General features: G+C 42.7%; 1 protein-coding gene across 1 annotated transcript in view; it reads left to right on the top strand.

Annotated features, from left to right (window-relative positions):
- The first annotated feature begins 3,497 nt into the window (after positions 1-3,497).
- The window catches only part of LOC111221920 (RNA-binding protein Musashi homolog 1-like), a 23,275-nt gene continuing 9,968 nt past the window's right edge, over positions 3,498-16,804 (top strand). The window contains exons 1-6 of the mRNA XM_022745514.1: positions 3,498-3,646; positions 4,170-4,210; positions 4,994-5,075; positions 5,213-5,297; positions 13,892-13,933; positions 14,438-14,530. Coding sequence (XP_022601235.1) covers positions 3,582-3,646; positions 4,170-4,210; positions 4,994-5,075; positions 5,213-5,297; positions 13,892-13,933; positions 14,438-14,530 — 408 coding nt within the window. The 5' untranslated portion in view covers positions 3,498-3,581. The remainder of the gene's footprint in view (positions 3,647-4,169; positions 4,211-4,993; positions 5,076-5,212; positions 5,298-13,891; positions 13,934-14,437; positions 14,531-16,804) is intronic.

Genomic DNA, 16,804 nt, shown 5'->3' with positions numbered 1-16,804 from the left:
TTTTTTTTTCGTCTTTTATCCATCAACAAACATTTCATTTTATCCTTTTTCATTATCCATTAACTGCATTTAATTCAATGAGGTCTTACTTGAAGCACTTGTTGCTTGCTTACATTTTGCATCACATGCAAATGATGGATTCTGGCTCTAAAAACTGCTGCTACTGAGGCATACAGCTGACAGAGCCTGAAAAGTCAGAGGCTGCCTCTCTAACTCTTTTCTCTCAAGTCCCCTTCCCAGCTCTCTTTCAAACTGCCTCGAGGGTGGGAGAGAGCAGGTCCCAGGCCCTAACAGGTCAGAGGTTGCTCACAGACAATGGGTTCCCACTCTGGGTCAGCTATGGTCAAGGAAACAAAAGCCGTGAAGACCTGGACTGGACAAACTATCACAGTGTTATAAGGTGGCAGAAGTGAGAACAAGACAGAGTTAGAGAGATACGATAGAGCAAAAGCAGAGACAAAAAGGGCAATGTGACCATACTGAATACACAGACCCACCCACACATGCTGTATACATAACATTTTGTAAACTGTGCTTTCACACATACTTTACCAGATTTTAAAATCTGCCAAAACAGTTGCTAAAGCCCATAAAACAAGTCAGCTAAAGTTTCTCAAACACAAAGTGTATCTTTCTCTTAAGGTTCCATCTTGAATCTGTTGTATTGAGATTGGTAATCACTCACAAAATTGACTTGCTTTAGTATTATAATCAGAAGTAAAGCTCTATTCTACCCATATCCTTTCACATCATTCCAACTTGTTCCTCCCCCTCCCCCATGCCTCTGTCTTTCTCCTCTCTTTTTTATTCAGTGCCATTGATCATGCATGCAGAAATTCAGCACGCCCAACCATGGCTCCAGCCAGGATAGGTTAGCTAGTGCAAGGCCCTGTCCTACATACTGTTCTCTCGCTATGGTCCACCAGGCCACAGTCACACCCTCCCCCTGATCTGCCTCCCCTCACACACACACACACACACACACACGCACACACACACACACACACACACACACACACACACACACGCACGCACACACGCACGCACACAAACACCCTGCGGCCCATCTCAGACTCAGCACATGCACAGATCATCATGTGGTACTGGGAATGTTAACTCATCACTACCAAAAAACTTTTAGTCAGGTGCAGAATGAATGAGATTTTTTTGGGCGGGCTCATTTCTGTCTCTGGTTTAGTTTCACTTGTAACTTGTTACACACACACACACACACACACACACACACACACACACACACACACACACCTGTGCACAACCACGACTACTACATGCCTAACCTTAAAACACGTCTTCACCTTAAAATTGAATGACTTACATCATGGGGATTTTCTTTTTGTCCCTGTAAGGAATGAGAGTGTGATTTAGGTATTACATGTGTAATACCTATTACTCATGTAATACCTAGATCACACACACTATACTGTACGTATGCTGCAAGCTTTTGGTTTTTCTGTAAATCAAGGTCACAATCTTGTGAGTTAAGCCAGTGCATTTCACCTAATTTTGTGAGCACTCAACTTAACATTTGCCAGGGCAGCTGAGGTACATGACAAAATCACTCAGCTGACCAGGCTTGCCTTGTCTGGCAGAGAGGCTGACTTAGAGGTAATGCTGCTAATCTACCACTTAGCTGGTTAGGATGGCCTGTCACGTGGGTGGCCAGAGAGGGGAAGTGGGTAAGATCAGGTTTAGATGAGGGTTGAACTGTCATTGGGTAAGAACAGGATGAAAGATGTCGAGTGGTGATCACAGCTGTTTTGAATGTGATGGATTAGGATGAGAGCTGGGCAGCAGGAACAGGTGGGCTGAGGGTTGTGTGAGGGCTGGACCAGGCAAGAATGATTGATGGATGAAGATGACCTCAAATAGTGTGTTTACAATGCTGCTGCTGTTGAAAATGAGTCCAGGAGGTGACTAAAAAGAAATTCAGGTCAAAGATGATTTTTAATATATGTTGTGGATTATAGTGAGGGTTGGACTGAGTGAAGGTAATGAATACACATACTATCACATACCATGACATCATATCATATAGGATCACAGCATATTACTTCACATTGCATCATGTAAGATACATACCATATTAAACTGCATAACATCTTATTAGAATAACATCACATTACATCCATCCACATAAAATCAAATTACATCACATTACATCATAACATCATAAGATCACATCACGGTACATCATATAAGATAACACCATATCACATTAGGCCTACATCATATAAGACGATATGACATCACATTACATCATATAAGATGACATAATATTAAATCATATAAGATAACACAATATCACATTACGCCTACATCATATAAGATGTTATGACATCACATTACATCATATAAGATGACATGACATCACATTACATCATATAAAATCAAATAATATTATACCATATAAGATAACACCATATCACATTAGGCCTACATCATACAAGATGACATGACATCACATTACATCATATAACATGACATCACATTACATCATGTAAGATCACATAATATTATACAATAGACTATAAGATAACTCCATATCACATTAGGCCTACATCATATAAAATGAGATGATATCACATTACATCATATAACATGACATCATGTTACATTACATCATATAAGATCACATCATATAAGATGACATGACATCACATTACATCATATAACATCACATCACATCACATTAAATCATGTCAGATCAAATTACATTACCTATATAACATCATATAAGATCACATCCTGTCAGAAAGCAGGCTCTCACTGACCTCTATGCAATCTGAAACTACAGAAGTGACTCCACTGCCAACTAGCTGAATTTATGTGTGGCTTAATGGGTTGGGAGCAAGTATCCTGGTTACAGATGCCTCATTTCACCTGAGGCCTAACCTGAGGCCTATTCTGGCTCTACCGGAAGACATAATTTTCCGTTAGTAACACCTGAAATCCTGCTCGGAAATGATGTAGAGCAATCACTAATAAGGGACAGGACATTCGTCAACAATTAAAAACATGATTTGCACATACACCTACAGTGAATGTTGGCGCTGTATGTTATTTAAGTCTTCTAATTTTGCTCATTGCATTTATTTCTTGATCCATTTTCCGTCGTGATGCTTTGGTAATGTAGAGAGAAAAGCTACTGTAGATCCCAAGCCATTCAAAGCGCATTAATGGGCCATGCTGTTGTGATCAACCAATGACATGAACGGCGGGGAAACACTACAGAGAGAGCGCCAGTGGCAGCATGAATAAAGGCAGGCAACGTGCTGGAGGGAGGGAGGGAGGTCCGAGGCTGGGGTAGGCTACGGGAAAACGAGGTAGAGGCGGAGTCTCTCTCCGAGCGTGTATGCATGTGTGTGTGTTTCGTCGCTCACCCCTCCTCCTTTTAACCACCCCACCCCCATCTCTGCTGCCCCCCCCCCCCGCTCTCCCTCCCTCCCTCCCTCCCTCCCTCGGCTGCCCGCCCCTGAGTCTGGAGCAGCAGCAGCAGCAGCAGTGGAGCTTCACTGCCTCTCCTCGCCTCACAGTGCGGGAATATACCAGCGGAGAGCAGAATGGACACGGAAGGGAGCCAGAGCAGCCTGTCCTCCGGCACGGACAACTCCCCCCACGACCCCTGGTAACAGCCTCAGCCCGCCCGCCTGCCTTTTGCTCGCCTCTCGGCCCGGTTTGAGTTCACCTTGGACTTTAGTTGAGTTCAGTGCGGGAGCGGAGCCGCGCCGAGACAAAAGACAAGCACGCTGTGTGTGTGTGTGTGTGTGTGTGTGTATATATATATATGTGTGTGTGTGGGATGGATCCACTCAGCGGAGGAGACACAGACGCACCGCTGCTTTCCGCCTGTTTTTCCCCCTCTTGATTGTTTATTTATCTCGGTTTTCCTCCAGAAGGCCACATTGCAACTTCTCCTCCATCATCTGGAAAATCCTCTCCTTTTTTCCCCTCCTCTAGGGGATTATAACGGCCCGACTGGCCGATTGGTGACTTCGCAACATGGCCGATGCTTTCTTCTTACTTTATTGATGCGATATTACACATAATTCCTCCAGTTTCTCCCCCCTCCCCAATTGAATGTGCCTGTGTTGTGCTTGAAAGACGCGTGTTATTCTGTGTGACTTACAGCTTCTATTTCTCTCATTCAGCAAAATGTTCATCGGGGGTCTGAGTTGGCAGACAACACAAGGTGAGCTGTCCCGCACGCTACTTTAATAAGTCTCAATGAAAGCCTCCTGTTTACGCCTCTTCTCCTCTACATACATCTGGCTTAATTATAGCTCCCGCATTACCCGCCAGGCTTCCTGAAGTTAAGGAGAAACACTGTAAATAGTTAAATCAAAGCCTTCTATTCAATAAGGATCAGCTCTTAGGATTTAGATTCGCCGAGACGCATGGAGATTAACACTGGAAATGCGTGCACACACAGCGACTTGTCTGCCTTTTCCTGTGCACTCATTACAGCGTTAATATCAGAGAAGGGCATTTGTAGTAGAAGTGATCGATTATTCGGTGTTTAAGCAGAAGTTCAGCTCATATCGGTGCAACCGCTCGTGTGTTGTTTTCCTTATTGTTGCACTCCGCTGCATCCATTCATTTATTTTAAGACCCATGAGCGCAGGCTGATGCATGAATACAGTTTATTCTTGTTGCGATGGCCCGTGTTATTATCCCACTGCTGCTGCTGCTGCCGCCGCCGCCGCCGCTGCTGCTGCTGCTGCTGTGGCAAAACAGCAATCGTCACCAAGTGTAGCTTTGTTTGCGGGGCCTAATGGGCTGTTATGCTGAATGGCCAGATAGCTCGTGTACAACCACTGAGGGCTGGAGGGACACAAACACAACGTGGTCCGCCCGACCCCATTGTCTCTCTCCAGCCACTGCCAGCACATCACCTCACCAGGGCCTGTACAGGACACGTCTCTCATCCCTGCGTCCATTTAACCGTATTCCCCCTCCTTTGCTTCCTTTGCAGAGGGCTTGAAGGAGTACTTCTGTAAATTTGGCGAGGTGAAGGAGTGTATGGTGATGCGGGATCCCGTTACCAAGCGGTCGAGGTAAGAAGGAGGCGTGTGCGCTCCGCCGTCCTATCACTGGATGCCCCATGCATCTCCATGCTCTTCCATGAGGCTGTTTAAGCTGCCGTAGTTTGCATTCTGATGTTTGGACTTGAATTGTTGTTTTTCTCATACAGGGGCTTCGGGTTTGTAACATACGCAGAGCAAGCTGGTGTGGAAAAGGTTTTGGCGCAAAACAGACACGAGCTGGATTCCAAAACGGTGAGTTCTCCCTTTGAAAACATGGATGGTGCCACTAAGTTCTCGTGGGTAACTTTTCCAATCTGGTTTCTGTGTAGCATGTTTTTTCCCCCCTCAGTGCATTTTACCTCCCCACCGTATGGCTTGTAAAGTTGAGGAGTGCGTTTTGGAGCAGCCCCCTCCTCCTCCTTCTTCTCTCTGCTCATTTCCCCCTCCAAATCCCGGTTCAGGGCGCCAACATGAAAGCGTTCTTTCTTGGTCTTCATTGCCATGGTTACCTGGGGGACCTGAATGGGGTAGGAGCCCCTGCAAAACCCTCACAGGGTTTATACAGAGAGCTCACAAGTTTTTTCTTCTTCTTCTTCTTCTTTTTTTTTTCCACAGAAAATAACAGCACCAGTTTTGGTAGTGGCAACTCTGAGAGGAAAAAAAAAGTTTGAGGAAAGGAAACAGTTGTGGCAGTGGTTCCTAAACTGATGTCAGGGGAAGTTTTAGTTGGATTTAAATATCGATGTAGAGGCTGAGGTTTGTGGAGGATGTGTTGGAACAACTACTGTGATCTGGAGTTTCTCTGTGATTTCCCCTCCGACACTACTGACACATGACAATTCAAATGTGTTTACATGGGACAAATCAATTACCAAACAGAGGTCAGAGCACACAATATCCTTGTGGTGAGCTACATGATGTACCTACAGCATGTTGACACGAAAACACGTGTGAATCCCTGTGTTTTGTAGTTTGGTGAAAGTCAGAGCTGCTGACGGCTGAATTTAAATATCTATGAAAGTGTGAATGCTGTCGTCTTGGTCATGTAGATTTGTTGTAGGAATGGGGACTGGGTGTGTCTTCGTCAGCTTGTGGCCTGTCCTAACCACTTGTACACACACTCGCACACACACACAATAGGATTATTTGAGAGTGAAAATCGGTGGCACAGAAAGGCAGCAGGGCCCTGGGGTGGAGAAAGGTAGAGTTGGTTAGCTGTTGGAGCAAGCCTGTTGCCGGGGGTGACGCCAGCCACAGGAGACAGTGCTGTAACTGCACAGCCTGATGGGATTTATGTCTCCATAACAACTTCTCTGCTATTTTGCATTAACTTAAGACACTGGGCTTGGTTAGGTAGCAGGACTCTGACACACACAGATAATGTCATGACAGACCTTTATACTTGTTTGTGTGTGTGTGTGTGACACTAAGATAATATCTGTGTGTTTGTGAGTGTGACGGTTTAAAGCTGTGTTGAATTAAATGGATCTTTCTACATAGTTGCTGTAATATTTATTAGAAAACGAGTGTTGCTGCTTGTGATCTGTCACTGTTTTCAGTGATCTTGGAAGTCATTCTGTGCAACTATAAATTGCTACTTAGTGAGTTATATTACCTCTTAAAACTAGGTACTGCTGGAGTCCTTGAGAATCAGACCATGTGTGTGTGTGTGATGGTTTGGAGGCAGAGGTTTTTGGAGGCTCAGCTTGGCAGGCCACTGGTGGGGTTAGGCGTTGCCCTATTATAAACCAAAATACAGCATAAGGCTAAACAATAATAATGTTAACGACCCGAATGCAGCTTTGGTTGCTCAGGTTGTTGTGGTCGCATTGTGTGGGGGAAGCACGCCATGGTACCACTTATCCAAACAGGCGTTTTAAGCAGGGGTATGGTTGCCATTTTGTCGTTCCATTTTGGGAATAAGAGCGTGGATTTTTTTTTTTTTTCATGTGTTTGCAAATCTGAGATTTGCAAGAGCTACATAGTTAAACGCAATAATGACTTCAGGCTGTGTTTTTTTTTTATCGCTGAAAGCCTAATTCTATGACGCTACATAAAATATAATTGATGTAAAATGACCGAATGTTGTACAGCAGCAAAACAGCTAATTCCTAGCTCCAACCACTGTATCAGGTCACACGGTTTCGGTTTCCACTTTTGTTGGAAAAAGATCTTGAATAAAGCCTTTCAAGAGTTAATTTTTTGGTAAAACACACTGCAGCTGCGAGTCAACTGTGGGTCAGACTCTGTGGAGTTGGAGTGAATATTTTTAATAACTTGCCTGGCTTTATGGGACCAGTGTCAACCTCTCTGTAACATTTCCAACACCTGTGTTTTTGATTATTTTCTGTATTTATTTATTTCCATATTTTCAATGCACTTTGTGTCTGCCTCACACCTGGACCCTCCCTCCCTCCACAGTATTGTTTGATCAGCATGAGATTTGAGAAAGACGTCCCTCCCTGGAATGAGGAAGAATATTCGATGCTCTGATTTTTTTTTTTTCTTTTTATGCTGAGCTTAAGGTTTTTGAGAAAAGACGCTGCAAGGCCTGAAGCAGGAAGGTGAGAGGCGAGGAAGGTGTTTGAAAAGGATGTAACAGAGCAACAGGGTGCTGTGTTAGGATGAACAGGGTGAGAAGTAAACTACATTAGCTGGTGCAAGGTCCATTTCACTGGTTACAAGTGGTATTAAACATTTACAGTCCTGTTACATCAACAATTGTCTTATCCACCCTTAGAAAACTAAAGCCAGAGGCTAAATGCTGATTTAGCATTATTATTACCGTTAATACCTGTGTGCCTAAAAATATAAATTCAACAAACGATGAGAGGTCGTCTTTTGTTTTTGGAGTGAGCTCCGTTGAGGTTGTTGTTTTGGTCGGAGGTTAGATTTCCTGTTAGGGCAGAGTGTGGCCTTAGGGCAGTGGTGTGCTGCTGTATTTCTCTGGACAGAGAAGAAGGGCACAACTGGTATTTGTTTTCTCCGAGTAATACTTTACTGGGACCAGTTACGGGAAGAGGAAAAGCTGAGACCAGATATTCTCTGAAATGTTTCTACTTCTCATTCACGGGGATTAGTGCAGGATGAGTTTAGATTGTGGCGTGCTACTATTTGTTGTGTGTTTGTGTGAAGTGATGGATAATTGTGCACTTTTTTGTTTTTATGATTAATAAACATATTTCTTTAGTCATTTTCACAGTGCAGTAGACAGTACTTATGATTTATTCATTTAGTGATGATGCATTATTTTTTTAAAGGGCAGTGTCCCCCACATAACAATAAGTGTAATACTGAATTAACATTACTTAAAAGGAAAACATATTAATAGAAGGGGCTGGCAAAAATAAGGAATACACAGATTATTATTATTATTTTTTAAAACATTTTTTACACGGAGTAAACAGGGATGCTCCTCTGTGTCACAGTAGGTGGTAATTACTGCTTTTGGCACACCCGTCTGTGAACGCACTGTCGTAGTCATCACTGTGGTGCTAATATAGCTGCTTTCATCTATAGCCGTGCACTGTAGCAACATATGCTAGCAGCAGCCTCTGTGGACCATTGGCACCACAGTCTGCCAATGTCTCTACTGTCTCAGTCTCTCCTGGTCTAACACCTGGTTAGTGGAGAGCTTAGATGCTAGCAGTAGCTCCTCGCTCCTGACTGGAGATTAGTTGTTAATGCTGACGTGGACAAAACTGGACAGGGGGATGGAGAAGGTGGAGGAGAAGAGAGAGAGAGAGCAGGAGAGAGGAGAGGGAGGGAGGCCCAGCTCCTGTGCTGTAATTAGTATGGATCTGAAAAGCAACTAATCGGATTGAAGGAAACAAACTGGATTGGGCTTCCGAGGTCCATGCGCGGCCTCAGACCTGGGGATAAAGCCTGGACTAGCTCTGGAGGTGGATCTAGGGCGTTCTCGCCATGCTACATGTGCACAAACTCACACCACACCAGCACCCGCACCAGCACCACAACCACAACCACCGCACACGCCCACCCTGGATAGCCGCTCTAGCAGGGTTACAGGGGTAGCGATGGGGTTGGGTTGGGGGGGTCCTCATTAGTGGGCTTCGTTAACTAATTACTGTGCCATTGTTCAGCTGTGCAGATTGACCCTGCTGGCCTGAGCCCAAACCAAGTCTCTCTCTCGCTGTGTGTGCATGCAATGACATGCCAACTCCTTTTGTCTCTTCTTCTGTTTATAGCTTTTTGTTTAGCTTTATATTGATTATATTGCCATAATGGGGCAGCCTGTGGTGCCTTTTTTTTTTTATCAACGTGGGTGCCATTTTGTTGCAAGAATGTCTTGGCAGGTTGGCCAGTGTGTCAGAGATTGAATGTTTGTATGTGATTTGACACATTATGGCTATACGTGTGTTGCCACTGGTTTGGAAGAGGTGGATATATGTGTATATTTCCGCATATTTGCCCACATAATTACATATATGTGTCACTTTGTATACATGTGTTGGTGTTTATGTTTATGCTACATTGTGTGGGTGCTTGTGAGTGTGTGTGTGTGTATGTGTGTGTGTGCCTGTGGGGGTAGCACGGGAGCCCCAGTTCCTCTACGGGCCCATCTGTTTTGTACTCTTTGTCCTGTTAATTAATGGAATCAGAGGGGCTGCCTGCTGGGACGGCCCCGCTGCACCGCTACACTGGACAGGCCCACTTTCTCATGGGCTGACTCTGTTTTCCAAATGAATGCCTTCTCTTTCTCCCCGCACTTTTTCTCTTCCACCTCCTCTCTCTCTCTCTCTTGCTCTCTCTCTCTCTCTCTCTCTCTCTATCTACCTATCTATCTATTGTTTTGACACCATTTTTTTATTGTTTTTTTTTTCCAGTTTGTAACACTGGTGGACGTGCTGGGCCACGTGAGGTGACTATTGGTCGTAGATTAGTCTAGCCTTAAAAGCTAAACCACTAAAATCATATTGTAGGCTCTGCCGTCACTATGCTGCTTAGACTGAGCGGAGGTTGGATGTCATGAAGCAGGATGTTAGTCAGACCATTTCGTGAACACTCAGTCATAACTCTTCTGTGTCAGTCTGGGAAGAACAACTTTTTGTCTTCTTAGAAAGGCTTTACCATTATTCATGAGTAGTTACATTTTCACCAGTCTGATTAAGGCTGTTACATTGCAGAGCCACTTCTCAAATGTCAAGCCTCTCTGAAGAGCTATTTCTGAGTGTTGCAAACAGTGACCTGGCTAAGTCATTTCACTTTTTGCTTTGTGGCCTATCTGTCTTCCTCGAGGCTAATCTGCCAGTCTGATAGATGCTTTAGTTTTCATTTATTATAGCCTTCCTCTGGGTACAGCCAGATGTAGAAACTACGTTAGATATGTTCTGTTACTTCGCTGAAGTGGAATGATTTTTTTTAACCGCATGGCATGACTGTAGCTGTAGTAGCACTACTACAGATATTTCATTAGGCCTAACCTAGTCTAGTTGGTAACCTTCTATATTTTAAGGCTGTTTTTTTTAAGAGCTTCTGATCATTTAAAAGCTATGAAATATTGGTGCTTTGTCAACATGTGTAGTATGGGTGGGCAATTTTATGCTATATACCAGTTAAATTTAGAGATTTTATATTGTTTGTACTATGTTATCTGTGTCTTTAATATCTCTGATTTTCTGATGTTGTATCAATGAGATTGTTGTATCAGTGTGTTGGCGTATCTATGTATTTGTCAGTTATTTAATTTGCTAGATAAGCCAAATAATTAACGTCCAGTTATTTTATCCATAAACAGTTTTTCAAACGAGTTTCAACAAAAAATATCACAATATATATCAAATCTGTAATAATATACATATACTGATACACCTGCTCCTAATGTAAAAATGGCGGCGTGAATTGAAGAGGACATGGATCTTACAAATGTGCATTGACTGAGACTAAATTTTATCACCTCATGCAGGTAAATCAGTGTAAAAGCTGTTGGATGTTTGTGTTTGTAGAAACATAGTTTTTTGTTGCGAATATATTACTGAGTTCACCGCGGTGATTGGTATGTGACTGCAGCCTTGTGTCGAATGTGAGAGTTGGTTTCTCAGCGCTGTCACTGTCAGCTCATGGTCTGTGAATCTGCCATATAATCGCCTCAGGGCAGCTCCTGTACTCTAGTCTTGTTAAAACAGTTAAAGGCAGGTGGGCTGACCTGAACACAAGAGGCTGTTACCCCTCAGTGCTTTCAGGTATGAGGAAACACCAGCCATGTTGTCTGCATTTACCCAAGGACTGCTTTGTTAAGTTAGGATGTGTTGTTAGGTTGTTATGTAGTGTTATTACAATAAAAAATACACACAAGAGAAAGTGACACAATGCAATATTTAATGATGACGTGGTGAAGCAGTGTTCCACTGTGATTCTGTCATTGTGTTATGCTTCAGAGGTCACTGCAGCTTCTCCTTTCTCTAATGTTGCTTGTCTTTTGGATTTATGCCATAAAATAAATGCCCAATCTAAAAACAGTGTTGTTCAACAGTACAGGTGGACTGCTACTTGTACTGCAAAGACCTGTAGTAGATAGAGACGGCTGCTTCTGCACTTGCCATTTACAGCGCTTTTTATCTTTTGCTCTCCTATCGTTTTGATTTCTGTTAAAAGGGAGAAAACCACATGGTACATACGCCACACATCTATTATGTTATATTTGGCAGGTCGAGTAAGAAATGCTGCGTTTCCACTGTTTGTGAGTGCACTCTGCTGTTGCACTGCTGTTGCCGATAGTCACTGGTGGCTTTGCGTGTCCTTGTCACCTTTGTCTTTGTGCTCAGACCAGCTGGAGGTGACGTGACTCTTCTCGTTTTTGTGTCCCTCTTCAAGGTGCAAAGTCCTTCTGCGATCCTTTCCAAGGACGCTGCAGCTGCATCTTAGTTACACAGCATTGTGCCCTCGAAGCAGCGGGAAATCTGTGGCACTTAAAAGGCCCTCGTAGAATATTTGTAGATTTGTCATCAGAAGCAGGGAATTATCGCAGGAAAGAGATGAAAGGATTGTGTGAATATTGAATCAATGCACTCCCTTGCATTGTGTGTGTTGTTCATATTATAAGTACTTGTTTCTGGCTATTTGATAGGCTCCTTTTAGTTGCCAATATCAATTCAATACCTCTGACAGCGGCTGTGTGAGACACAAGGGGTCTTGCTTCACACATCCAATTATTAGAACAAAGATGGAACTCTAAGACCATAATACACCACAAGGTCCTGTGACCTAAAATCATCTCTCTCGTTGGCTTGAGTGAGAATAACATGAGATTCCACACAAATTTAAAATGCCAGGCCAGGCTTTGCATATTTAGCATTATTAAAGGCCAGCTCATTCAAAACTCATTTGCTTCTAATTTTATCTGTAACCTTGACCACTGCTGAGACATTCCACTGAGGAGAAATATGGATACAGTCAAATCTCGCTAATCCAAAATGGGGGTTGTCTGGATTTGTGAGATTTAAAAAATATATATATCCATCAGAAATATATTCAGAATATTAAATGCTCATTTTGGATTCCACACTGCCCTGAACTGTCTAAAATACATTTAGTTGTGTCTCAACACACAATTCAGAGAATGTACGTATTCACGTCTCACTGTGTATTTTGTTCCCTACGTCTGTTTGTTTGGCTGGTGTGTTTGGATTTTTTGGGGCTTGCATAAACAAGGATCTACTATACATACTCGCAGATTTGCATACGTTCTATTTCTGGACTTGTAGGCCGTCAGATGGTTCAGACTTAGAGGCTCAGTGTAATAACTAATTCTGGTTTGTTAACAGTGTGATAATTCATTGATGCCCAGAGGGAAATTCACTTTGCACAAGCACAGGATCAGCTACTAACATATCCGGAGCAGGTAGAGATTTGGTGTCTCTGTTAAAGAAACTTAAGCATGGTGTCCCTCCAAGACTCAGAAGGAACATGAAAAACACTTTGATTTCTGTTTAACCCCTTTTTAACCTTTATATCTGTTTGGGGTCCTGGAGATCCAGGGCCCTCTGTAACTGCTCAGAAAACATATTTTACATTGTTTGATCAGCTTGATACCTCATGACATCTAAGAATTTCTTATATTTTGAAATGATGACGTGTTCAAAAGTCTGCATTTCTACTGTGTGGGGTATTAGAGATCCCAAACTTAAAGCATGGTTAAGTGCAATGGATTTTCATATGCTCTATGTGTCTGATTGGTGTTGACAGTTCTTTTTATACATCACTACTGCTGCCAAATCCTAAATAAGTCTAATTGGATTTCTGTTGTTGGAGTTTTAAAACGGGCTTCAATGGGTCTATTGGTGACCCCAATCATATGTAGATAATATATTGTACATCTCTTTGTCCATGAATGACTTTTTGGGAAGCTAAAGAAATGTGTATATTCATTAATGCATGACCCATATAATTCTATGTAATTAGGTGTAATTCCTGCATTTTGCCACCTTTTGTAAAATGTGTAAGCCAAGCCCCCCTTGAATACTTTTGTACAGAAAGTAGATGGAAAGAAAAATATATTAATTGGTTACTTACTTAATTTTACATGTATTATTTTTTAGACATACCTGACTGGGTTCTGCGAGTCCTCAAACAATGATGACATAAAACAAATGTCAATAAAACACAAGGGTTAAAATCATGATTGTTGCACATTTCTAATAGAATCTTCTAACTATCTGTAATACATTAGTGCCGACCTACTACAATCATCACAGTTCATCACTCATCATAACTGCAATCAAATTCACACCAGAGTCTTCTTGAACTATGTGTGTCATTACAATAAAATTTGTAAAAACCACTATTATGAATTTTTAACACTCTGTTATCTCATCTCTCCCCTGCAGATCGACCCAAAAGTGGCGTTTCCCCGCCGGGCCCAGCCTAAGGTGAGTGCACCATGAAGAGGTTAATGGCAAGGAGTAGTGATGATGTCATGTGTCACCCCTAATCACTCAGCTCTGGTTGGCTGGGATTAGAGTCAGGCACGTGACAAAAGAGGAGCGGCAATTCACATGTCCAGCCTGACATCGTGGTCCCGTACCCTGAGCCCACCCCACCCCCACACACCACCACACCCCAGCACCCCAACCATCAGCAGCCAACATCTCACGCACACACACATGTGCTTGTGTCTGTCCTGGCTCACACATGAATGAATACTCACACACAGCACTGTAGACACACATGCACACACACCTTTGAGCTCTACATGTAACAGACCAACAGACTTAAACCGAACTGAATTAGCTTGAATGCTCAGAAGAGCTTTCAGAAACCTCTGAGATTAGATAAACACCAACAAACACAGAGTCTCTTTATCACAGGCATCTTCCCCTCTGCCTAATGTGATTAGAGGTAAACGATGCCTTCTTCTTCTTCTCTCTTGCTAGCTGGTGACCAGGACAAAGAAGATCTTTGTCGGAGGGCTGTCAGTCAATACCACCATCGAAGATGTGAAGCAATACTTCGACCAGTTTGGAAAGGTGAACTATACACAAATCTGGTATCTATTTGTAGCCATCACGCTCTGTGACAAGCTCCTGTCTTTCAGACTCTCTAATGCAGTGGCTCCTAACCTTTTTTTTCCTTCTGGTGATCCCTTGCAGTCACCAGCCGTTGCGTTACACATGTGGCCATTTGAATTGATTTTAATCTGGATTAAAAGTGGATAAAATAATTACTACACTGTCTGGTCATTTTGGTTCAGTTTGGTTAAGTTTGCATTCGTACTACTTCCACTTGGAGTGGCAGAATCTGAATGTTTCAACTATTTATCCATTACTTTTAGCTATTTAAAGCATTTATCCATTAGCTATCTTACTGTTAGCTAAATAGTTCAACCATTTTCCTTTTTACATAAGCTATTTCAATCATTTATCCATTAGCTATTTGAGCTAATGGATACATCATTACTTTTAGCTAGCAATTTTATATATTACTTTTAGGATAATTACTTCAACCATTCTCCTTTTAACTGTTTGGCTGTTGAACCAATTATCTATTACCATAAGCAAACTATGTCCATTATATGACCATTACTTTTAGCTATTTCAATCATTGATCTATTAGCTAACTATTATTCATTACTTTTAGCTAACAGTTTCTCTTGGTTCCCTACCCGCTTACTAAGTAGTTTTCATGCACATTTAGTTGCATCTAGTGGTGTTCAGATGTCATAACTGACTCAATATGTGGACACACATTTTGTAATCAAATCCAAATTTCTATTTTATCAAATTAGTTGTGCTACTCCACAGTCTTGCCACATTGCCACTGGCAAGTTCCCCTGGTTAGGAATCACTGATCTAATGGACCTTTGATAAATTATACTCATCTTTTGACTGTGTCCCTTTCATATATTTCATCTTTTCTCTGCACATTTATAAAGAAATGATTGTTTTACACCCTTTGTTTTGCTCAGTTTCCCCCTTTCACTTGAGTCGATGCGTGACAAAAAGTGCAAAACGGATCTAATTTCAGAGAAAAGGTGGTGAGAAAAAGGCCAGACGCTGAAAGTGAAAGACAGGACTGAAAGAAGAAAGAATTAAAAGAAAAGAAAGAAAAAGCCGTCTGGTCATTGATGATCTGATGATCTGCTCTGCCAACTAAAGCATGAGTTAGTTTGTTAGTTTATCTCTTTTGTTAGCTGTTTCCGATCACATCTTGGTGTTTTTACCGTCTACATTTGTCCTGCTCAGCTCCTTTGAATGAAATTTGGTGAAAGGCAAACACATGCTGTGGAGACAGATGAGTGGACGGGGAGAGGGAGGAAGAGAAAAAGCAGCGAGAGGAGGGGAAGAGAAGAGGGAGATGGCGGGGGACTGAAAGGGAAGAAGCAACCCCCCATGGAGAGAGAGGGAGGGGAACTCGGAAAGGGTTGAAGGGCAGAGAAAAGGAGGAATGTTGAGATAGTGAGGAAGAAAAGTGGCTATGAAAAGGAAAAACACCAATCTGATGGGCCATAAATGTATGGAAGTAACTATCGTGCATGAAATGTTGGGTTACTTTTTAGCTAACAACACTTCGGGGGGTTTGGGAGTGTGTTTGAGTGGAGTTCAGGCTCTTCAGTATTAACTAATCAAATGCAACAGCTGCTCCTGTAACAGCCCCCCCACCTTACCCAAAATCAGTACCTCAGACATCAACTCCCCTCCCATCCCGCACATACACACACCCTGCTCCAGTCCCTCTCAGCTTGTTGCCGTGGTGACCTGCTTTTGCCCATTGTCCTGCTGTAATCCAATGTTTTTTTGTTTCCTTTAAAAAAATGCGTGAGAAGTGTGTATTTGCATGAATGGAAAGAGGGGTGTGCGTGCTTGTGTGTGTTTGAGTGTGCGTGCTTGTGTGTGTTTGTGTGTGTGTGTGTATGTGTGTGTGTGTGTGTGTGTTTGTGTGTATGTGCATGAAAGTGTGACAGTGGCATCGTTGAGGCTGCGAAGGGAGGCGAGCTTGCATACATTTGTCCTGATACAGACAGACAGTAAGACTCACAGCCAGTGATCCACTTGTCAAAAACGTGAAGTGTGTGGTTTGGCTGCTCTTGGTGAGCAGGACTGTCTGAAATGAGCATTGCTTCAGGATGTAGGCCTAATGGGTTGGAAGAAATTAACAGCACGAAGCTCCTTCTGCCTCGTGTCTGGCTGTGTTTTTCTCTCAGTTGGCCTCTGACTCGTGTTTGGGGTATTACCATATTTCAGGTGCTATTTTAAATTTAAATAATGTCTTTATAATTCTGGGTCGTGGATCCTGTTCTGCCT

This window comes from Seriola dumerili, unplaced genomic scaffold, assembly GCF_002260705.1.
Source record: "Seriola dumerili isolate Sdu_G_001 unplaced genomic scaffold, Sdu_1.0 BDQW01000088.1, whole genome shotgun sequence".
In the NCBI taxonomy this organism is placed as follows: Eukaryota; Metazoa; Chordata; class Actinopteri; order Carangiformes; family Carangidae; genus Seriola; species Seriola dumerili.
Note: the sequence above shows the minus strand (reverse complement) of the source record. Positions and strands in the feature narration are given on the sequence as shown.